The following is a 24,678-nucleotide window of genomic DNA, read 5'->3' on the forward strand; positions in this document are numbered from 1 at the left end:
CACTCCTGTGCCCCAGACTGACCTCAGGAGGCCAATAAACTGTTTATTTGAAATGATGGATAACTTGAAGATTTTAGAAGAAACACATCCATATATATCTAAACAACTCAACTGTGAAATGGCAATCTTCCCTGCAAGACCTTTCTTAGGCCTCTCAGCAGCCCCATTATAGCCCCAGCTTGGTTCTCACCATTAATATAGTGATTTCTCAACTTGGAGGTTGTACGTTAGTCACCAGGGTTTTAAAAAGGTAGTACCAATGCCTCATGACAGACCAATAAAATCAGAGCCCTAGTTGGAAGGATCACTTGAGCCCAGGAGTTCAGGTCCAGCCCAGCCAGCATAGTGAGATCTCATCTCATGTATATACACACACACACGCAGCCAATGTAGTGAGGTCTCAATATATATATACACACACATGCGTGCATGTGCACACACACACACATATGTGTATGTATATATATCTATCTTTGGGAGTGAGATTCCGACATCAGGTTTTTTTGTTTTAGTTTCTTAAAGCTTTCTGGTTGATTCCAGTGTAGCCCAGGTTGAGAATGCACTGGGGTCAGAATCTGCTAAGATGCAGGTGGAGGAATAGTATGAGTAGAAAGGGCAATTAGACTATGCTGATATAATTTATTTATTTTGTCATAGAACAGCAGTGTGACAAAACTATATACGATATTTGGCTTGCCCTTTTTTTTCTGTTAGATTTGTAGCATCTTTTTAATTTACCTTTAAGTGAATACACTTCAAATCTTTAACAGTAAACATGGTATTTTTTCTCATGTAATATTTTGACTAGGGTGAACCACTGTGATCATTAATGAGTATTTTCATCATTGTGTCAGCAACCTAGTTGGGTAGGAATTATCCTCATTTTAGAGATGAGGAAGCTGTGGTACAGAGAGATGTTAAGTAGCTTCTTCAAAGTTGCATAGCTGACTGACAGCCAGTAAACACCAGAGCCAGTATTAGAAGTCCATCTTCTTTATACTGTAAGCTGGTTCCTAGAGCAGATCTTGTTACATTCAGCCAATTTAATTTTACTCAGTGACAATTGGACTGCAACACATTTAAATAGGAGGGGCACAATGCACAGAGTAGACACGTGCTAAATGTTGAATTAATAAAAACCTGAATGTTTAAAAATACGGTGGCTTCACATGTGACTCTTTACTAGAACTGTAAAATAAAACCTCTCAATTTTAGTGTGAAATATACAAAATTAACCTAATTAGTTTTTAACTCTCTATTCCTTTTTCTTTTCTTTTTTAAAAACAGGAAAAAAATATGTTTTCATAAGAGCGCATATATTAGCAGTGATTATCTAAAATTCTGATTGTGGTCCCAAAATACAATCACCAGTTTTCGTATTGGGCGCTGTATGTAGCCTTCTCTTTTCGTTTATGTAGTAACAAGTAACCACATTAAGATAACCAGATTATCCGTCCTAAAAACCCCCATTGATAACCACTTGGACCTATGGTGCCCCATCAAGAACAAATCCTTCACTTCCCTGTGAAATTCATGCAACTGTAGTACTTAATAAAAGCATTTGGACTGTCCTTGGGCATCTGGGAAATCTTCATTTAGTTTGTTTTGACTTTTGAAGACCAAACTTTTCTTATGCCCATTTTTGTCATCTGTATAATATTTTTTGTTTTAAACTGGGAAACTTTTTCTTCGTTGAAAACTTGAGACTTTTGGGATTAACTTTACTAATCTTTGCATTCCGTTTATTCAGCTGCTTTTGATAGCTCCAATTTTCTGAGATTTCAAGCATCACTGAGCCAGGAGTGAGAGGGCTCAGATGATGGGGGGAGGGTGGCAACAAAAACAAACAGTTACTTTGCAGCAAGTCTTATTCCACACTTTTTTTTCTCTTGTTATGTTTGTTTATGTTCTTTTTCTTCTTTTCCCATATGTTCTCACTGGCTTGGATGTCATCACTGCAAATCTTTTGTGTTCATATTTCCCTGTTCTAATCTAGATCATAAAACCCTCTTTGGAGAAATTTGATTGAGGGTATTTGAAGAGAAGCCCTCTTCTAAAATAAACTTATATGTGTACACACCCACACATGGTTCTTAATCATTTTAGACTCCAACATAATTGTACTTGGTAAAGGCTGTAAATGTGTCAGGGTACAATTTACAGAATGCTGACAGATTATTGGTTAATGTTTTCCGTCTTCCCATTTTATGGCTAAGGAAACTGAAGCTGAAGCGGTCTTGTCTGTTAAGCCCTTTCCATAGCAGAGAGATTTATCCCTACAGTCTCTGAGGCTGAGCATTGTCTTGTTGCTGGTATACTCTGGCTCAGGCAGGTCACGTATGTTGGAATCCTTTGGGGATGTGTGGTTTTTTTTCCTAAACAGCACTGCTTGCTGAGTTCTAAAACTTGCAAATGTAGTAGATGGAAGACAAGACTTCATGTATGTTTCTAGAATTAATAGAGAGTTCTTTTTACTATTGAGGAAATATGCTGGTGTTAATGACAAGACCATATGCCAAAATGAAAGTCAATCTCTGTCAGCAGTGTAGAACTAATATGTGCCTTTTTCCCCTTCCCTTTCATTAGGGCAGAGCTTGGGATATGGCTTTGTGAACTACATTGACCCCAAGGATGCAGAGAAAGCTATCAACACCCTGAATGGATTGAGACTTCAAACCAAAACAATAAAAGTATGTTTAAAAGTTTTTTATATCTACTTGTAGAACAGAAGTTTAAAAAAATTAAGCTTTACTTGTAGTTCTTTCCTTTCTTCCTTTTGGGCCCATATGAACAATTACCTTGGAGATACCGTGGAATTTTGGTGTTTGTTGCATGACGGGAGAAATGGCTTGTTCAAGAGTACTATATATAATCATTCATGTATTCGCAAAGGGCCAGAGCAGCAACTCTCTTAGATAAATATTTTAGGAAGCCTACGGAATCAAATCTCCTTCCGTTATAGAGAACTACTTGCCCTGTAACTTGAGGAAACCTTAGACTTGTTCTTCTATAAAGGTCTGGGTACTAAATAAGCAAGGTTTTGTGAGCCATGCGGTCTGTCACAACTTCTCAACTCTGCCTTTAGAGATGAAAGCGGCAGTAGCCACTACATAAACAAATGGATGCAGCCATGGTCCAATAAAACTTTATGGGCAGTGAAACTTGAAATCATAAGATGTTCATGTATTACAAAATATTCTTTTCATTTTTTCCAAGTTAAAAAAATGTAAAAAACTTTTTAGCTCATGGATTATACAAAAAGGTGGCAGGTTACATTTGATGCTTGAGTTGTAGTTTCTTCTAGCAAATGCAGCTTGCTTTGAGGAGACTGACTGGAGGAACTTACGTGACACAGGTTATTTTTTCTGTTATTTTTCTTTTTAAGACATACAGTAAATAATTTTGTGAGTACTTTGCTGCTTTTGTGTATCTTTGAAATTCTTACATAGATTCTCTCTGGAGAGGGAGCTAATCCAATTCACAGCATAGATTTCTTTTCCTTTAGAAAATAAGAGGGATGTTGCCTATAGCAAATTCTTAGTACGTGTACCATCAATTTACTCTCTCCTGCCCAGTGCAGACATTGCCAATCCATCATGGCATGCTTTCTCACTGAGTCTAGATGTGGCTCCCAAATATTTTTCAAAATAGTGTTCCAGACAACCTCTATCAATTGACTCAAGTTTGAACCTATTTTCCACCCTTGATTTAAGAAACCAACTCAGACTATAGCCTGAAGTGATGAGGGGAAGTTAGTCAAGGCTGGCTGTAGTATCCATCTTGCTTAGAGACTTGTCTAAGAGATTTTTGCTCATTTTTTTCAGGTATCTGGAAATGCAGTGTCATTTTTGTGCTTTAAAGTTGCTTTTCTTAGAATTACCAGTTAAGGTAATTGATTAGTCCTGAGTGGTTTTGACACATCATTCTTTATATTTATTGTCCCCTAAGAAAAATACCTACCAGCCCTGTCTTATCTAAAGGAAAGTATGCAGTGGTTCCCAAATATATGTGGGTATGAGAGGTCCAAGAATTCTAGATGTTTCTTGAGCAAGAAAAAGTCCTATGAAAAGATTCACCATTCAATCAGAAAATGAACTGGTTACTATATATTACCAAAATGTGAAGGGAAAAAAAATCAGATTTCCAGTGAAATCTAAGATAAAGCCTTAAGTTTGTTTTGAAGTTTTTTCAGTCTTGACTGCTTTTTCTAATTAGCTACATTTCTCTGCATACTTTTTATTTGTGTCAGAGATCTTTTACTAGTACTATTAAGTAACAAGAAGTGTTCTTTAATAAAGACACCTAATGTTCTGTTACCTTCAGACCGTGTGCTTTCTGTCCTACTGCAGTTTTTTGCAGGCCTTTCTTCCTCAATTTATATTGATCTCCAGGATTGCTGCTAATTTGTCTTAGTTCTGAGGTCCTGAGTTGTGATTGAGAAGAAAATGGAATGGATGGTTAGGATGGCTCATCCCGGTAACTGTCCTTTTCTCCATTCAGAAATAATTACCCTTATTTCATTCTAGTGTGTCAGTTTTTTTATTATATATCCTCACTGCACTGAGATCCAGAAGAAGATAGAAATGCAGGGAATATAAGTCTCAGGAGAAATGCCTGTGGCCTTCGAGAAGACAGTTGATGACAGTTGCTTCCTTCCTTTGCCTCATCCAGCCTTCTCTCCTTAGGGCCCAGCTGCTTGGGCTGAATATGTGGAAGAAAGGGCAGTAATGCCTGTGGCTCTTATACTGAGATACCTCTTTCTGATTTTCTGAGCTGTGGGTCAGGGTGATTGGGTAAACAGCAGCCTACTTCTTTCCCCACCCCCACATAGTTCCTATAAAAATATCAGATAGGCTGAGCACCATGGCTGATGCCTGTAATCCCAGCACTTTGGGAGGTGGAGGCAGGTGGATCACAAGGTTAGGAGTTCGAGACCAGCCTGGCCAACAAGGTGAAACCCCGTCTCTACTAGATATAGAAAAATTAGCTAGGCATGGGGGTATGTGCCTGTTACCCCAGCTACTCGGGAGGCTGAAGTGGGGGAATCGCTTGAAACCGGGAGGCAGAGGTTGCAGTGAGCCAAGATTGCACCTTTGTACTCCAGGCTGGGTGACAGAGCAAGACTTCGTCTCAAAAAAGAAAAAAAAAATCAGATTACAGCTGGTATCCTCAAAGCTGGTATCCAGATTTGTCTGAGAGACAAAGCAGACCATTTCACACATATAGCATCCCCTTTGCCTGTTTGTTCTGTGTTTACTTATTTCCTTCAGACAGGTCTTGTGCTCATGTACAATGTCTTAAACCCGGTTTTTCTTGTATTCACAGCTTTAAGAATGTTTTGGAAGTTGAGTTTAAGCCTTTTCATTTCCTGGGATACTATTCTATAAATTAGTTGTTTTCCCTCCTCTATTCTATGCTGATGATGGCTGTCAGCACCACTTTATTACAAAGCCCTCTTTAGTTACGTTACTGCTCACTCAAAATTCCATGGTGTTTCTCTACTGTTTTACCGTGTCATCTGTCTGAGCTTTGTAGGAGTGATGCCAGTGCTATTGCCGTTCTCCACTGTAGTCAGACTGGCTCTTTACTTGTAAGGTGATCTCATTCCTAGCGTCTATGCATGTGCTTTTGCAGCTCCTACTTCCTGGTGCAACCTTTCCCACTCATTTATAGTTTAATTGTGGTCATCTCATCTTTTGGAGCCCATCTGAAGGAATTCCGTCCTTCAGCTTCTGTCTTGCCAGGTTGTTCAAATTCCTGCTGAGTTCCCCCTTCTTTGAAGTCTAGATTCTTTATCCATAGGGAACCACAGAGGTTTTGGAATTAAAGGAGGACCCATATGTAATTTAGACCTAAGCACTGTTCTCTGTTCCCAGTCAGAGTGGAGACTGGTGGTTGTACAGTTTAGCCAAGACCAGGCAGTTGAAGAGAGAGCTGTGACACAAATCCTTATCCTCTGATCATTACATCAAAACTCTTGCCATGAAACTGTGCTTTGCTTTAGAAAGGTGTACAGAACATTGGTTAGTATATACAAGTGTTTGTGTCCTCTAAGCCACTAAGCATTTAGTATGCGTTTGATAAGATTCCTGGTAATTGGGATATTGAAACAGTGAATCAAGTGCTGTGAGAGGTGGTTTATTTAGCAGTTTCTCCTGGGGCTTCCTAATGGCATTAGCTCAGTAGGGTTTTGTGCAGTAGTTGGTGTTTTGAATAAATGACAAATACTCAGTATTTCCATGGTGAGTGAAGTCCCTCAGGCTCTGTGAGATCCCAAAGCAATTGTTCCCAAACTTTGGTTGCATCTTAATTACAAGGGAAGTGAGTTAGAAATATAGTTTCTGGGATCCACTTTACATCTACTAGATATCTGTTCTCAGGTGAAATTCAAGATTTTGTTTTCTATTATGCTTCCTGGGTAATTTACGACAGCAAGTCTAAGGCCTAGCACTTAAGGAATCACCAAAAATGTTTGGTGGTTCTCTACACATTTAGTATTTCTGTGTGCAAAATTCAGTTTATCTTCTAGCATTTTACCTTAGCAGTCTTCCTGTGGTTCATTCTGTTAACCAAAATAGTAATGTGTTTTCTTGAGCATGCTGGGTGAAAGTTTAGCATTCAGAGTTCAAGGTGGTTCACCAGCCTTTGCTTTTAAAAAATGGCATAAAAATTGAAAACAATGTGTTCACCTCCTCTTAGGATGCTGTTTATTGTAAGTAGTATCAGATACAGGTTAAAATCTCTAGGTAGTTATTCTCTTGTCCTAAGGATCACTTTTTTTCCTGGTTAAAGAGATGTTCCAGAGGCACACCTTGCTGGTGAATCACGTCATCCCTGTATTGCATGGGAGGCAGCTATTATGGGTTAGGCCTGCTCACATTGTCCCCAGCATTGGCATGGTAAATAAAGTGTGAATATTAGAAAATATTTTAAAATTCTCATTAGGGAGGGTAGTGGAAGAGGTGATATGTGTACATTTCAGACATGGGGGTGGGGGAATAATTTCATGGAGGTGTCAAATTGTATGCTGGTGAGAAGAAGAGACGTTTTTCACCAAGAGCCTTCAGGTCCCTATGGGAATCCTTCCTTTTGTGGCTTATTCATGAGGTGAGTGGTTGTGTCTAGTATGTTCAGTCTTCATGCTGTTTATCTACTCATTTTATTTTTAGGGGTCTTAAGTATTGAAAAAAATCTAAATGGTATGTGAAACTTTTATGGCTTAAAGCCAATACTTTTGACTTGTTAGGTTAATGTTGTCAGACTTAAATTCATGATTAGCAAACTAAAATCATTCATTTCCAAAAATATATGTAGACTTCCCCCTCCCTTGCATAAAGTACTCTGGATAGTGGATTATCACATAACACAGTGAAATGGATGCCTGGGTCCCAGCATCTCTCTCAGCTTTTCTGTCCTCTACAATGGGCCTAGGATGCTTTATTTTTCCTGAAACTGGGGTTGATTTATCTGGAAAGAAGGAGCTATTATCTCAGGGAATAGAATGTTTTATTGTTATTAGTAGGTTCTAGCCCCTCGAAAGAAAAAAGAAATTCTGTATAGAAGTAGTAATACCATAGAAAAACTGCCCAATTTTGGTCTTGATTAAATAAATGTTTTCCTTAATCATTCAGGCATAGACCAGGCTAAAATTTGCTTGAGTTATTACTTGGTATACTATCATATGAAATGTCTTAAACTGAAATAATTAAACCATGATTTAACCACATATGGAAAATTCTATTACAAAAATGAGTATTAAAAGCAGTACTATTTTTTGTCTTCAGTTTTAGAGTGATTAAGCAAAGCTAATAAACCTATATTCTAAGCTGTTGTATTGATGCTAATTTTTACCTTTTTCTAACTAGCTTATCCTTTTCTCATTAGTAAATGTCATATTTATACTTTTTTCCTGTTTAACATGAACTTGACCCTTAACATAGGAAGAATATAGAACTATATTTCTGAAATCTTACCCTGACTAAATTACCTTACTAAAATGATTTAATTTGCTGTGTAATCTTGGACAGATCTTTTAACCATATAAGTTTCTATTTATAGCTTTAAAATAATCATCACTGAGAATGTTCATTACCTGCCTTTTAGGAGAGGAAAAATAGCTTTTCATGGTCTACCAAGTTGTATATTAGGAAAAAAAGTAACTTTTTAAATGAACTTATGTTTATTGTATAGAGTGATTTAGTGGTGAAAAGCAGCATCCTCTCCTGAAGAGAGAACAATTTTAACTGCCTTCCTCTTTCACTGTTGGAAGTTTAACAGCCACTGTAAACTTTATTTTGGGATTTGCTTTTCTAGTTCAACCTCCTTTTGGGACAGGATTATTGGGATGGGGTTTTTTTTTCTTTATTTTTGTAAATTGTTCTTTTATAAATTTAATACTGATCATTAGGAAATATTCTTACATGCTGTGTAAACCAGTCCCCCACTATAGAAAAGGAGAGGGCATGCAGGCAGCAATGTAAGTAAAGCTATGCTGAGGGCTTGCCATCTAGTAGCTGCTCTGTTAAAATACCTGCAGTACAGTTCTGTGTTTGAGATGAGTGGCTTTTTTAATAGCCATGATGCTTAGAGTTCGTGGCTTTTGTAGGGCATGGAAGTTTTAAAGCAATTGTTAGGGGAACCATATATAGAATTTGCCAAAACAGAAAGCAGGATGAGGGGCAAATATGGAAATGAGCCTGAGAGTGATTGTGGGTTGTAGAAGGTGGGTGTACATATAAAGACATTGATGTTTTGTTCTGTAGGTGAGGGAGGGGCACCAGAAGGTTTTGAGCAGAGCAGTTTTGGTCTTGATCTTGAGTATTTATTAAAAAGAGGAAGGTGGCCGGGCGCGGTGGCTCAAGCCTGTAATCCCAGCACTTTGGGAGGCCGAGGCGGGTGGATCACGAGGTCAAGAGATCGAGACCATCCTGGTCAACATGGTGAAACCCCGTCTCTACTAATACAAAAAAAATTAGCTGGGCACGGTGGCGTGTGCCTGTAATCCCAGCTACTCAGGAGGCTGAGGCAGGAGAATTGCCTGAACCCAGGAGGCGGAGATTGCGGTGAGCCGAGATCGCGCCATTGCGCTCCAGCCTGGGTATCAAGAGCGAAACTCCGTCTCAAAAAAAAAAAAAAAAAGAGGAAGGTTTGCTTTGTATTTAAACTCTAGCATCTCAACTGACCATAGTGTTTTTCTGGCTTGTGTAGTTTGTTATTTTGTGTGATGGTACAAAGGGTAGAAATTTATAAATTGTCCTCTACAAAGTACCCCTCATTTAAAAACGTGTGTGTGTGTGTGTGTGTGTATATATATATACACACACACACTATTACTTCTCTTTTACCTTGAGCAGATTTGGAAAATTTAGAAGTAATAGTTTGAAGGACAGGCCTCAAATTAACTGACCTACTTATGAGATGTTAGCCTAATAACTGTTATTTATCTGGACAAAAAAAAAATGAAAAAGTACATACCGGGAATGAGGCAAAAATGGAAACATTGAGTAAATTGTTCCTTTGCCTTTTAAAAAATACAGACTGACCGAGTACATGTTTTCCTAACTTCATTTTTAACTTGTGTTCTGGAAATTTCCAGAGCCACATGTCAAGTTTTAATAGTATATTACATCTGATTATCAGCTCCTCATCAATACATTTAAATAAAATTCTTCCATCTATATTGAGTCCTGTTTACACAGTCCTTATTTGAAGTGAGAAGTGACAGATGACTTCTTGATTGTTATTTGTACAATGCCTTTCATGTGTTTTGTAGAATGCTCTCTTGTCAGCTTTAATTTTTTTCATACAAAACACCCAGAAATTTCTTACTCACCTGGTGTGGTCTAGGGGATGTGAGTAGGTAGCCCAAGTAAGGTCTGAATGTCCTGTCTTCAGGCCTCTTGTGTTACTCTAGCTACCTCCAAAGCAAGAGTTAATCAGAATTTCCAAAGAGCAATAACCAGGCATTCTTCCAGTTGACTTTCTTTAGATATTTTCCCACAGTTGTTGGAGCAGAGGCAGAGCCTGCAAAGAGGGAAGGATGAGGAACAGGGTTCCTGGTGACAGTGTCCCCAGCTTACTTCCTGCCTGACAGTGACAGTGGGTAATGATGGTGGAAGAGTCTCAACAGTTGACTGAACCCACCTTGCTTGGAATTCATGGATCATTTTGTTACCTAAGCATGCTCCACAAGGGATGTCATAGCACCTCATGGCAGATGTTTTGAGAAGAAAACTGGGATCTGGAGGTTATACTTAGCAGATAAGTGAGTTAACATTGATTCTGTTATTTCAGTTGTAATGAGCAGTAAAATTATTATTATAGTAGTAGCTTCCTGAATTTATTTTTTAGGTGGCTACTCATTCTTCAAGAAAGTTTTTCTGGTAGGTTCATGTAAGTCTTAGATGCCAGTTTAAAAATTACAGAAACATGCGTTAACACTGGTCTCTCTTTAAATTTGCGTAGACTCTTTAGAAAAGCATGGATGGTACATTTTCTTTTACTTTGACTTCTGCCAGCCATTCCTATCATTACTTGTAGGGTCGTTCTCAGCCACATGTACTACATTAAGTACTTGCAGATATTTTATTTCCAAAAGTGTCTTGACATGTGCTGCTTTTGGGCAATGAGACAGGGCTGTACAGTTGACACTTGAACAATTCAGGGGCTAGGGGTACAGCCCTCACACAGTAAAAAGTCTAAGTATAACTTTTGACTCCTCAGAAACCTAACTGCCAGTAGCCTAGTGTTGACTGGAAGCCTTACTGGTAACATAAAGTCAATTATCACATATTTTATATGTTACATGTATTACATATGGTATTTTTACAATAAAGTATGCTAGAGAAAAGAAAACGTTAAGAGTATAATAACATAGAGAAAACTTATTTACTGTTCATTAAGTGGAAGTGGATCATCATAAAGATCTTCACCCTTGTCATCTTTATGTTGAGTAGGCTGAGGAAGGGGAGGGGTTGGTCTAAAACCCCTTAAGTGCACCCACACAGTTCAAACCCGTGTTGATCCAGGGTTAATGGTATTTTGAAAACAGTACAGGAAATCTGATACTTGTCTGTCTCCTCTTCCTCCCTTCTGTGAAGAACTCTTGAATGCTGCAATAGGACTTGGAGGTTTAAGTCCTGGATTTGTGTTCTATTCTTGCTTTCTTGATCAGGTGAGCTGCAAGAAGGGGAAGGAAAAATACAACTACTACATAGTCCTGGGAACTGATAATTCAGAAAAAGTTTTAGTTTCCAGTTTTGTTAAATGTGTATCTGTAAATTTGTGCCTACCTTAACCAAATAACCCTATTCATATTCCTAGAAAGGATCGTTGAGAGGAGCTCCTAACTTCATAGAATCAAGCACAGTGGCCTTTTTGCAGAGACTAACTCAGCTGAGCCACATCCAGCCAGTGTGGGTTCTTGGAAATACCTTTGGATGAGTTTCATGGGCTTTATTTTGCATCTGCATTTTTGCATTTGCAGGTGATTTATATTCCTAAGTGCTTTGCTTTCAAGCTACCTGGCATTTGTCTTCTTTAGAAACTAACAGTCAGTGGATGGCAAGGTAAAGGGCTTGGCATCTGTGATTGTTATGAGCTATCTAGGAAACCCTAATATGCTCAGTTTTGAGGACTATTTCAAATTGCTTTACACAGGAGACTGCCAACACTTTAATGTTTATCTAGATCAGTGGGGTATGGTGGTTGATAAAAATGCAGATTTCTGCACCCTGACCAAGACTTACCAAATCTGATTATCTGCAGAGAGAGACTGAAGAAATTGTATTTCAACAGCTAGCACAAGTGATTCTTAAGCAGGTGGTGGTATGACCTGAGAAACGTTCAGTGGATCTTAATGATTTGCACTTGGGTAGGTCTATGTTGCTTGCTTTAAATCTACTTGTAAATAATATAATTTTCATTTGTGTGTTACATCAAGCTATCTTGAATGGCTGGGATTCACTAATTTGTTTTTAATGAATATAGTGCTGGATTTAGCTAACAAATAATACACATTCTTACGCACAATTTGCTCATTTTCAGAGCATTTGTGTGTCATTAAATACTTCAACATTACAATTACATTAGTGTAATTTATTTGCTTCTGAGTATTTAGAGAATTTTCAGTCTTGTTCTTTGGGGCCCATCCATTTAAAATGGGTGTCTCCGCTGGGAGCGGTGGCCGAGGTGGGCGGACCACCTGAGATCATGAGTTCAAGATCAGTTTGGTCAATATGGTGAAACCCCATCTCTACTAAAAAGTACAAAAATTAACTGAGTGTGGTAGCGAGTGCCTGTAATCCCAGCTTTGCGGGAGGCTGAGGCAGAGAGAATTGCTTGAACCTCGGAGGCTGAGGTTGCACTAGCCGAGATCGCGCCACTGCACTCCAGCTTGGGCGACAGAGCGAGACTCTGTCTCAAAAAAAAAAAAAGAGCATCTCATAGATATTGGGAGTTAAGTTATATGATCCAAGATGTTAGATTATGAAAGTGGCTTTTATAATTTAATAAAAATGTGCCTTACATTTATAGTCTGCCAACCACACCCCTCTTCAACCCCTCCCCGTTGTCTTGATATTTGAGCTCTCCAGCCAGGTCCTGAATAAATGAGAATTTGCTCTATTATAAGAGCTTCCACACATTTTATGCTGTAATTTTTTAAGGAAAAAAAAATTTGCTATATGCAGCCTTAATTTAGAAACCTTTTGACCTGTAAACTGCATGTTGTCCCAAAGCTACGTGAAAGCAGTACATACTTTTGCCAAAAGGCTTAGAATGTTTTCCTCCTGCTCAGAGTTGCAAAAATGAATTAATAAGAAACCAAGGAATTTTCTTCATGTTCTTCATTAAGCGATATCTTAGGGGAATTGTAAAATATGCATTGTCTACAAACTATGCTGGTGCACAAAGTCAAATGAACTGTGAAGGTGAGAGGTAAAAACACCCCTCTCACCTTTATACTTTGTTCTTTGGAGTATTAAAGAACATTGATCTGCCAAGTGGCAAAGGGGATACTATTTGGCGGTTTAATTACAGTCAGTGAGTGTTATTGATGCTATCAATCAGCAAGACCCAGGGAAAGGGCCTGGTGCCAAATCATTCAGTATAATTAAATACCTCAGGACTAGATTCTCAAGGTGCTTCTGCAGATCTGAAGCAGGAGAACACTTTGTCTTAGAACAAAGATAAAGGTGGTTGTTCCCCTTCTCACTGCCCCTCTTTAAATTTCTGCAGGTATTGTATAGATGGCAGTGATACAGTGTCTTTATTGTGTACAGTGAAGGTTGTCCACATTTTTCTTAAAAACTTTTCTTTTTAAAATCTTCACAACTGTCAGACAAAGGGCTTCAGGAATACAGTAATTACTTTTTGTTAAAGCTGTTAGGGGGAATATACAGCTCAGGTGTCTAATAGATATTTGGAGAATGAAGAATTGTTTTTGAATGAGACTATTAGTCTTGCAAATCAGTTCATTTAAAGAAAGCTTTCCCCGTGGTGGTTCTCTAATGTCTAATCATGTTGTGAGAGAAATATCTTGGTAGACTTAAAGTCATAAAACACTCACTAATGTTTCAGGGGTTATCCCCTTATGTACTGAATAAATTTTTCATAGTTGTATAACTTATGTCGGCTCCACAAAATATGTGTAGGTAAAACTTCTTTGGCTCTGTGGGGAGGGCTTTTAATGACATTTCTGTTATTTTTCCTTACTTTCTCCTTTATCATACGTGCCTATCACAAATTTCCATCTCAGCCCGTTAAATGCCATAAGCAATCTGCAGTGTTTGCTGTTACTGCTTTTTAAACAGTTTCTACTGATTGAGGCTTACTTTGCAAAGACAGGCTGCCCTTGAAAGAAAGTGAGCTGGCTTCCTAACTTTTTTGTGTATGTGTACCTGAGTACATACATTAGATCCCTGACAATTGGGTCAAATCAGGGCCCAACACACTAAATCTTGGATAGCATATGGTTTACTTGTAATATAGATAAGGTTTGCAGATTGTGTTTTAAAACAGGTGTTTGAATGGGGATTGTTGAAATAAAATATCTTATCCTTTAAGAGGAAGGTTATTTGTTAGGAGTTTTTCTCTGGGTGTTTGAGGAATAATATGTTTAAAATACATTAAAGATTCAGGAGAAGTGGTTATTTTATGTTCAAGACGTCCCTCTTCTTCCATTATACTATATGGAACCATAACGAGACCAGTAGGCCTATCTCCAAGTTGGTAGGGAAGGTCGATAACTTTAAAAGATGTGCGTGGTGCTCACCTTGCCCATGAAACAAAGGGCCAGGATGAACAAATGTAAAAAATTTTGAAAAATATATAATTGCAAGTTGTTTTTTTTTTGTTGTTGTTTTGTTTTGTTTCACTGAGACCATGTAATCTTGGCTGTACTGTGTTGGACAAGGAGTATCTGTAATTAAAAAGTACTTAATTCTATAGACATTTTGAGTGCTTACTTATGGGCCAGTTAGCTTTGCTAGATGTTGGGACAGCATTAAAATAAGACAAGAGGTAGCCTTGTCCTTGATGTCATTGTGTAGTAGGGGAGACACACTTAGTTTAAATGATCATTATTTGGACATATGATAAATGAACACAGAATGCAATGAACATGGATATGCCACTTGCTGTGTAGAGTCCTCTGCAATGATTTCAGAGATGATAGTGTTTTGCAAGCTAGGTTTTATTGGGTGAAAAAAGTAGCAATGTATTACACCTAAGGGAGTGTCTCATCCAAAAGCACAGAGACCTTCACGTGATAATGTATCTTTTAGGAGAAGCTTACATCTAAACATCATGAAGTGTACTTACTCTGTCATATAATAACCTTCTACAAAAATGGCAGGAAAATTTGATTAAACCTTGCCCCATTTATAAGAGAAACTATAGGAATGAATTTTGGGTAGATGAAGTAAATTGCTCATAGAAACATACTTGCCTTGCTCTGCAAAGATCCATGGAGACCTATGGGACTCATTTAAGTATTTACAAATGGTATCAAGATGAAGTTTCTTTAAGCAGTATTTAGTTTACACACAGAGGGAAATGATCATTATATTTTCATTACTGAATATATAAGTAGGTCAGAGAAGACTTGGGTTTCTGAACATTGTTGCAAAGCAGTTTTTCTTCTAGTTAGAATACAAAGGGAAGCTTACTGTAGATGGCATTTACATTTTACTTTACTACCACACTGATGTTGACTGTTCTTACCTAGGTTATGATGGGAAACTGTTTCTGTATTCTCCTTCCATACATTTTTGTCTGATAATACTTACCAACATTTAGATTGTCATTCCTCTGCTCATAAAAGTTTTACCCTGACATTAAAGAGCCCCCGACTCACTCTTCTAGTGTTCTCAGTGTCCTACAGAAATCTCTGTTCTGGCTCAGCTGGGCTTTTCATTGTTCAATATGCAAAACTAATTCTCCATGCCTTGGATTATTCTCTGCCTACATGACCCTCTACCCGTCATTTACAAAGTTTTATTTGGCCATAAAATAAAAAATGTATAAAGTGGATAAAAATTTATTCACTGTACATTACCTTTCTCTTTTATTTGGTGGTCTGTTCTGAGGGCAACAGGATTTTAGTCTTTAGAGAGCAACTTACAGAATGTTTTTATTTATAACCTCTGCATGAGGAAGCTTCTGTCTGTTGCTTATAAGAGACAGTGAAGACCTGCTCTATGTGCTCAAAGATGGAAAAAGTCAGTGTAAGTGAAATTAAAAGTTGAAATTCTTGGGAGTTTTGTTTTGTTGTTAAGTGCCAGCCTTAACTTTGGGTGTGTAGTTCAAAACTTCTTGGTAGGTGTCACTCTACATTGAAGATTTGGTCAAATGAAGGCTCTGTAAAGGACTTAACAGCTTTTTGGTTTCATACAAAAAAACTACAAAGATTTAAGTAAAGGTATCCTTCTATGTGAGATTTTCTGCATAATGTCCACCTACCTATGTCTTACCCGTTTCTCCTTTTCATGTACTTCTCTTTTCTTAGATAATGAAGAGGTGTCTGAAAGTCCTAGGATGTTTAATCACCAGAATTGGCTTGATGAGAACCTTTTTTCTTTTTTTCACATTACCAACAGTACTGGTTGGTTTTTATCTTAAGACAGCTGCAGTTTATTTATGCCAGCCAGTGTGTAGTCCTTCTTTAGTTTAACGTTCTAACTCAGCATTTTAATCTATTGACAGTGCCTTAGGCATACTAGATATTCAAATACTACACAAATTATTTCTTAAGTATATTTTTGGAGATAAAGTTGCCATGGTTATCTTAATAATATGGCATCTGTTGGGAGATGTCATTTGGTCAAATTTTAGAATCCTGAAAGACCCCTTAAGCCGTTGCTGTAGGATAGGTTTCTAACAATTGGATAAGTACATCTGATTTTCTGCAAGCCAGTTTAGCCTGCATTGTTTTCAGTGAAGCAGCAAAAGCCAGGTTGTTTGGGCAAATGCTGCAACTTCTAATCATCTTGCTTGAGAGGTATTTCAGAAAAGCCTCCTGCTCTAGGCCATGGAATATACATTCAAGTATTAGAGTCCCTGCTTGGTGGGTGGGACTATATAACATAGGCATCATATAAGACTTAGTTTCAACCATCTAGGAGTATAAAACTTAGTAATATAAAAGCTTTGAACTGCAATACTATTAACGTGGGAGGAAGTTTGAGGCAGTCTAGTGCTCTGGCCATATTTAAGAAGGCTCAAACCCATCTGAGTACTGACTACTAAGTACTGAGATTTTTCTTTTAGTCTCTGTAATGTATTCATAGCATATTTAATGAAAGTATCTAAAGTGAACGTTTCATAGTGGTACTTGCTTGTGTAGCCTCTTCAGTATTTTTTTTTTTAAGTGGGAAATCATATTAAATCATCAAGTGCCTGATTGCATGGTGGCTTGTAATATTCCACATGTACATACATACACATAACCTTCACCTGAAGATAGAAATTATTCCATGAACTTCATTTATTATTTCTGCTCCTGTCTCTTCAAAATAGTACTTCTCGTTTCACATCTTACTTTACTGGCTTAGGTTCTAACAGTTCCCTACACAAGAGAATTGAGGCAGTGGGAGGCTTAATATATAACAGCTTGATGGGAGAAATAAAATTTTGGGGACTTACTGTTGGCCCATTTAAAGATGTTGAATGTTTGCTCTCTGCATGTCAATAAGACAGCTCCTTCCTTATGTTCCCTTCATCCAGGCTACAGGCTTCCCAGCACACTCATCTGCTGTCATCTTACAAAATACTTGGAATATTCAAGAATTAACTTTAATAATTATTATCATGGATTTGGAAGAAGCCTCATTTATATATGTAATTTTTTTTAACTGTTTCTGTATTAGAGTGCATACATTGTTCCTCTGCCAAGTCTTCTCCTCTGTGTCATCTTTCCTGACCTCAATTATAATAGTATTCCTTGAGTTTTTGTTCCGTAAATTGGAGATGATGATAAGACCCAATCCATAGACTTGTTGGGTGGAGCAATTGAATTAACATATGTAACATATCCAGAACAGTGTCTGGCACATGGTAAACACTTATTAAATGTTAGGGGCTATCGTTTTCTGAATTGTTTCATATATGTGTATATAAAATCATATTATGATTAAAACATGGTTCCCAAGCTCTGTGCTAATAGTTTTATTGTTTCATTTAATACTTGTAAGGTTTCCATAAGTACTATGATTAACATGAAATTACAAATAAAGAAATAGAAGACATAAGGTGATTTTTCTAAAGCTATAAAACTGGTAAGTTACAGAGCCAAGACCTGGACCTAGCTCTGTGTGACTCTATACCATATGTTTTTACTCCTTAACATTGGAGGGTTCTGGTCGAAACATTCTATTTTATTCTAACCATTAGTTCATAGTATGCCAGAACTTCACCAGTGATACATTATCACTTATATTATACTTATTATGTATTCTTTTCTGCTGTTTCTAAGATTTTTTATCTTTAACCTGCTGCTAAGCTAACTCATGTCTGCCTCAGTTCCAGCCTATTCACAATACTTAATATTTATTCTGTGGCCAAATAAATGCAGGCTCATTTCTGAAGTTAAAAAAAAGTAAAGGAGTTAGCATTCTTAACCACTACTAAAAATTTTCTAATGCAGAGAGGGTAGGAATTGATTCTTTGGTGGTTATAGCCAAAACTCTCACCTATTTTTTTATACTCCTTTAGTGCAATTACCTTCTAAAGTCTGAAAAGGCTAAGTGAATGTACAGGATTGGAAATGGATTGTGGAGCATTTTGATTGACAGATTACCTGCTTAGACATGGACTGACTAGTCTACTGCTACTACCATAGTGAATTTGATTTCACTGCCTCCACCTGAGATGCCATATCCGCTACCATTGTTTAACTGTGTTTTATTTTCTGTTAAATTTTTTACCTGCAGAGATACTTAAGAAACTGGAAGGTATTTGTGGCCTAAGTTGCATTTCAAGACTATCTTTACCACATATCCCATTTGCCTTTACTAGCGTAAGATGTCCTTGTTAGACCAACTTCATACTACAACCAAGGAGAAACAGCAATAAAAGGACAGAAGTGACCTATCAGTAGTACTTCAATTAAAAAGAGAGGCCTGTCAGGGAAGCCTATTAAGACCCTCATTTAATTGATACACATGGATGCAGCTGTTCGGGTAGTGTAAGGTTTGTTTTTGGGTTCTTGCCGCGTTTAAAATGAAGAAACTGAGGCCAGCGCGAAGATAATCCAATGCAAAGGAATTTAATTGAGGCTCCCGGGTGAGGTTCTGCGGTCCAGACAGGAGGGGCCGGAGAAGTCGCGCGGACTGCTCTCAGGCACGGGGGGGTTTTATAGGGCGTGAAGGCGTCTGATTGGTCGTTCCCCAGGTAAGTGGGACAAGATGGAGGGAAGTAGGGCCCGGATGGAACAAAATGGAGGGGAGTGGGGCCCAGATAGGACAAAATAGTAGGCAGGAAGACAAACTGGCAGGCACGGGGTGGGGCCTGCAGAAGACAAAATGGCAGCCATGGAGTGGGGCCTGGATAGGACAAAATAGTAGGTAGGGAGTGGGGCCCAGATGGGACAAAATGGTATCAGGTAGGTCCTGATGGGGCTTTTTTTTCCAGGCTCCCGGAGGGGGTTATGTGTCCAAGCTCCCAGAGAGGGAAGGGGGCGTGTCCGAGCTCCTGGAGAGGGAGGGGGGCGTGTCCGAGGTCCCCACGAGGGTAGGGGGTGTGTCTGAGGTCCCCGCGAGGGGAGGGGGCGTGTCCGAGCCCCCGGCGAGGCAACCGGCCTTACAGGTAGCATTTAATAAACCTCACTCAGTGTAGTTTGTCAGAGGCTGTTTAAGATGTGTGAAAAAGTAGGTCTAATTTGTCAAGTCTATAGATTATGATTAGTTGCTTGATGAAGATCTTAAAGCCAACACACTTTTTGTTTTTTTATGGCTATTCAGTAGTTTTATTATTGTCTTTTAACAATGTCATAGGATCACTTATTTTTATGACATTTATTCCTGGCTTCCTCTTTAAGTTGAAGCTAACATCAACTGCCTTGACTTTTATTTAATGATGCTTTGCTAAAACTTGTGAAACTGAGAAGTCTCCCTAATAGAAACAACCGGTTGCTATTCTCTTTTCCTGTTAAATGGTTTGTAATTTTATAAAAGGGCAGAGACACTTACTATCAAAAAGATGCTGGCTATTGTAGGTCAGTACATTTTAATTGGTGGAAAATGCTGGTCTCAGGATTCTTAGTTTGATTTTATTTTTTCTCTTCCAACTCCCAAACAATTAAAATTTTTCTATAACATCTCCTAAATAATTCTCAGGCATTACTATAGAGGAAATATAATAACTGTCCTAAGGCAGTTATTTTGATGTGTTTTATATTTGCTTATGTGTATACTAGAAAATATTCTATGTAGCAAAGCTAAGGTTCTTACTTTCTTGGAATAGTTCTTATTTCTCCTTGGAAATGTCTGATTATCTTCCCAGTCACTGTCATTTCACAGGAAAGTTTTAAGATTTTGAAGACTATGTTTGCAGCTAATGGTGTAATGAAACACCTGTGATGAAGAGCTAAGACCCCCTGAGTCCTACATCCAGCTCTTTTTCTTTGTATCTTTGGACAGGTTACTTTACCTTTCTGTGCCTCAGTCTTCCTCTTTCCCAAATACAAAGAAATTGGACTAAATGATAACTATATTTTCTTTTTGCTCCAAAATTAAGACTCCCCCCTCACCCCACCACCCATCAGCAGCATGTTATTTTGTTGAAGATTGTGTCGCCTCTGGGAACTTGAATTCCCAGTTAGAAATAAAACTTTATTTTTGAAATGTTTAATGGAATTTTCATTCTAGACTGTACAAAAAGTACCATTGCCTATAATGTTTGGTATATTACAAAGATTGTGGCTTCTGTTAACTTTTAAACAACATTTCAAAAATAAACTCTCAATTTAGTGTGTGATTATAAATCATCTTCATTGCAATAAATGTGTGGTAGGTACCAGGATGTACAAAGTAGGATGATGACAAGGTTTCTTATTTCAAGGGGTTAAGTCAGTGTCAAGACAGCGTTAAGAGACAAGTACATTTTGGTCAAGTCAGTCTTTTAAGAGAACAAGGCATATAATGCAGTGTGGGTAAAGGTAAGAGATACCTAACTCAGATTGTAGTGGAGAGGACTGATTAGTGTTGACTTGAGGGACGAGGTGATACCCATGCAGTGTCTGAAGACTGAAATTCAGCTGATTGGAAGGAGAGCAGTTTATTTTTAACACAGAAAAGGGAGAGCCGGAAGCTTGGAAAACTACTGAAGGTTTTGTATGCTTGTATAGAAAAGGTAGCTAGTGCTCTGAGCATAAAGGACTGAGAATACTAAAATGAATCTGAAAGTTTTAGGGGGCCCTTGAGGGAATTTAAGTTGAGAATGACATTATCAAATACATTCCATGGTATCTTTGAACTTCTCACTTGAATTACAGCAATTGTTTAGTGTTAAAACATTCAACAAATTCAGTCGAAATAAAATTTGAGGTTCCATATGTATTTCCCACTGATAGTTTTCTAAATTCTTTATCTTTGAATATTCATTAGCGGTAACTGCTGTAATCTTTAATACCTTTTATAAAATTTCCTGTTTGATTCTTTTAGCTGTAACGACTTTGCTGGAGCTAGTATTTAATTTCTTTTTATCTTAGGCTTATTCATTTTCGACCTATTGTGAAATATGCCCTTCCTTACTGAAAACTTGATATTGAACTGTGATACATGTATGCCTTGATGTATGTTCGAGACCCATTCCTGGTAGGATTTTGTATTTAGAAGCAGATCAAAGTACACATCTTCCTTTTGGGTGAATTTTGAGGTTTGTAGTTTGAGCTGTTGCTAGAGATCTCCTTAGAGTTAGAGCTAACTTTGAGTTATAGTGTCATTTTTCACATAGTCCTATGAAGACTTCATCTTTAAAAAATATGAACAGCAATTAACTATCCGTTTAAATAGGCATAACTGTGACCTTTTAGCTGGAGAGATTGAATGGAGCTTTTTGAAAAAAGTCTAAAGTGGCAGGTGTCTAATTTTCAGGTTTAATGTTTGTAGTCCTGGGTCAGTAATTGACAAGTGATAAAAATTGTTCAGTGGTGATCTTCTCAGTGGGTGACTTCTCAAATATTCGTAGTTTAAAAAAGAGGGAACGTCTTCGTTTATTTATGGACCTTATCACTTTAATCTGTTGGTATTAATGTCCCCTGTCACTGATCTTTCCATTGATGAATCAGAAAGGAGAACAGTTGTATGTTTGGACAAAAACATGCCAAGGGACTTCCGAAAGTGATGCATTGGGATTTTAAACATTGCTGTGTACATTTAATAAAGTACTAATTCTTATTCATAAGGTGCTTTTGTTTCTTTGTCTATTTTGATTAACTTGGGTTTTGATAGCCCACTCCTAGTATTTGTGTTACTCATCTTTGCATTTTAATGTATAATTTGTTTTAGCTGTTGCGGAAGACATGACCTTTGAATTATAAGGAATACAGTATATTTCAAACTATTTCATTTTTGAGACATAATTAAATATATTTTTATCTTTATTTTGTACAGTCTAGGTTTGTTTGTGAAGAACAATTTGAGAAGCCATGGGCTAGAGCATTTACTTGCCTGTAGTAGCAAGTACTTACTGCCTCCCCTTCCCCTCCCCTTTCCATCCCCCTCACTCTCCCTCCTCCTCCCCTTGCCATCCCCCTCCCCTCCCCTCCCTTTCCCCCTCCTCTCCCCTCCCCTCCCCCTCCTCCTCTTCTCCCCCTCTTCCCCTTCTCCCTCCTCTTCTCCCCCCTTCCCCTTCCCCCTCCCCCTCCTCTCCCCTCCCCCTCCCCTTCCCCCTCCTCTCCCCCTCCTTCCCCCTCCTTCCCCCTCCTCTCTCCTCTCCTTCCCCCTCCTCTCTCCTCTCCCCCTCCCCTCCCCTCACCCCTCCTCTCCCTTTCCTCTCCCCTCCCCCTCCCTCTCCTCTCCTCCCCTCCCCCCCTCCCCCTCCCCTTCCCTCTCCTCTCCTCCCCTCCCCCCCTCCCCCTCCCCTTCCCTCTCCTCTCCTCCCCTCCCCTCATATAATCTCAATATTGCTTGTATTTGTTTATTATATCACTTGTAGGGTTAAGAGAAATTTCAGAATAAACCTGAGTTTAAAATTGCTATCTTTGGAGTAGATTGGTGTTCAGTGTTGTACTCCACATATCATCTTTAAATATTTAAATTGCAGACTCTCTGGCTGCCTCTTAAATTAGATCCTTCACTTAGTAGTTTTGACATTTCATAACCTTGTTCCTCATGCATTAAATATTCACCTGTTTAAGTGGCAGTGAAAATTTAAAATCCAAACCCATATATGAATCCAGCGAATGTAGATTGGAGAACAGCTTGCAGGTGGAGAAAGAGACTGTCTTTACCTCAGTAGGACATATGCTGGAAGTCCATTGTATTGAAGCATTTATAATACAGAATTTGTCATTTAAAGCAAACCCTCTCTTGGGTCTTCTTCAAGGGAATTTAGTTTTGAAGAACCAAAAAGATACTTAACACTGTCTGAAGATAGCCCCTGCATGGTTCTCTAGGTGCATACGAAGGCATCTGTACAAGATCTAAATCCACAGGGGAAAGAAAAATCAGAATGAAGAAGGTTGCTGATAATTGTCAGATACAAAATTTGGTTTGGTAACTGATTTGAATCTCCAGAGTGCGAGTCCTTATTCCACTCAGCCGCCTTCCCACTTTGGTCTAAGTACATTTTTTATTTATAGTATTTTGAGATGGAAGAAGAAATGTTTTCCAGGAAAGGAGCATGTTGATGACAGTGATACCCTTGATAGTGGAAGGGAAAGAAAGCTGTTTCAATTCCAAGAATAGTAAGTAAAAGGGATTAGGTGGGTCCTTGAGCATTGGTCTGGGAGGAAGGAGAAGGCAGTTACCCTTTCTTAGGTCTTAATTTCCTGAAAGTGAGTGGAAATGGCATTGCTTACTTCTAAGAATTAGTAACAAAACTCTAAAATTCTAATGATATTATGTAGTTTCTCTGGTTAATTAGTGGTGACTTTTCTTTAAAAAAGTTACTCTTAAAAAATATTAATGGGGCCGGGCGCGGTGGCTCAAGCCTGTAATCCCAGCACTTTGGGAGGCCGAGGCGGGTGGATCACGAGGTCAAGAGATCGAGACCATCCTGGTCAACATGGTGAAACCCCGTCTCTACTAATACAAAAAATTAGCTGGGCACGGTGGCGCGTGCCTGTAATCCCAGCTACTCAGGAGGCTGAGGCAGGAGAATTGCCTGAACCCAGGAGGCGGAGATTGCGGTGAGCCAAGATCGCGCCATTGCGCTCCAGCCTGGGTATCAAGAGCGAAACTCCGTCTCAAAAAAAAAAAAAAAAAAAAAAAAAAAATATTAATGGAGCTGGGCATGGTGGCTCATGCCTGTAATCCCGGCACTTGATGCCGAGGCAGGCAGATCACCTGAGGTCAGGCATTCGAGACCAGTCTGGCCAACATGGTGAAACCCCATCTCTAATAAAAATATAAAAAAAAACTTAGCCAGCATGGTGGTGCATGTCTATAATCCCAGCTACTTGGAAGGCTGAAGCAGGAGAATTGCTTGAACCCAGGAAGCAGAGGTTACAGTGAGCTGAGATCATGCCACTGCACTCCAGCCTGAGCATCAGAGTGAGACTCCGTCTCAAAAAAGAAAAAGAAATAAATTAATTTCTAGCAATATCCTGTTGTCAATGCCCAATTTATGTGTGTGTGCCTTTAAGAAACAGCCAAGATTCCTTTAATTTTTCCTAACTCTTAGAACAAGTGGACTTATGAAACACTCCTTTACCATAGTGTGGTATTATGGAAGGAAAACTGGATGAGACCAGAACACAGAGTGAGGAACATCTGAGTTTGAACCTGGTGGAAGTCAACATAGGCGTGTTGTTTTACATTGTCTATGCCTGTTTCCGCTGCTATAAAATATTAATATGTATACTGCTTACCTCATGGGATTGTTGTGAGGCACAGACAAAATACTGTAGTTTGTGAAAAAACCTTGTAAATGGTGAAGTCTCATAAGCCCCTAAATGTAAGTTTAACATTAAACATCGTTACCAACGTAAGTTTATAATCTAATCACTTCTGTCCTGCC

At 38.5% G+C, this 24,678-nt stretch overlaps 1 protein-coding gene across 38 annotated transcripts in view; it reads left to right on the forward strand.

Annotated features, from left to right (window-relative positions):
- The window catches only part of ELAVL2 (ELAV like RNA binding protein 2), a 159,855-nt gene that overhangs the window by 117,749 nt on the left and 17,428 nt on the right, over positions 1-24,678 (forward strand). For all 38 annotated transcript variants that reach the window (XM_021675339.2, XM_021675342.2, XM_021675346.2 and 35 more), the window contains one exon: positions 2,587-2,690. In XM_021675339.2, the coding sequence (XP_021531014.1) occupies positions 2,587-2,690 (104 nt within the window). The remainder of the gene's footprint in view (positions 1-2,586; positions 2,691-24,678) is intronic.

The sequence above is a fragment of the Aotus nancymaae genome, unplaced genomic scaffold (genome assembly GCF_030222135.1).
Source record: "Aotus nancymaae isolate 86718 unplaced genomic scaffold, 86718_ANA_hifiasm-v0.15.2.pri h1tg000003l, whole genome shotgun sequence".
NCBI classification, from domain to species: Eukaryota; Metazoa; Chordata; class Mammalia; order Primates; family Aotidae; genus Aotus; species Aotus nancymaae.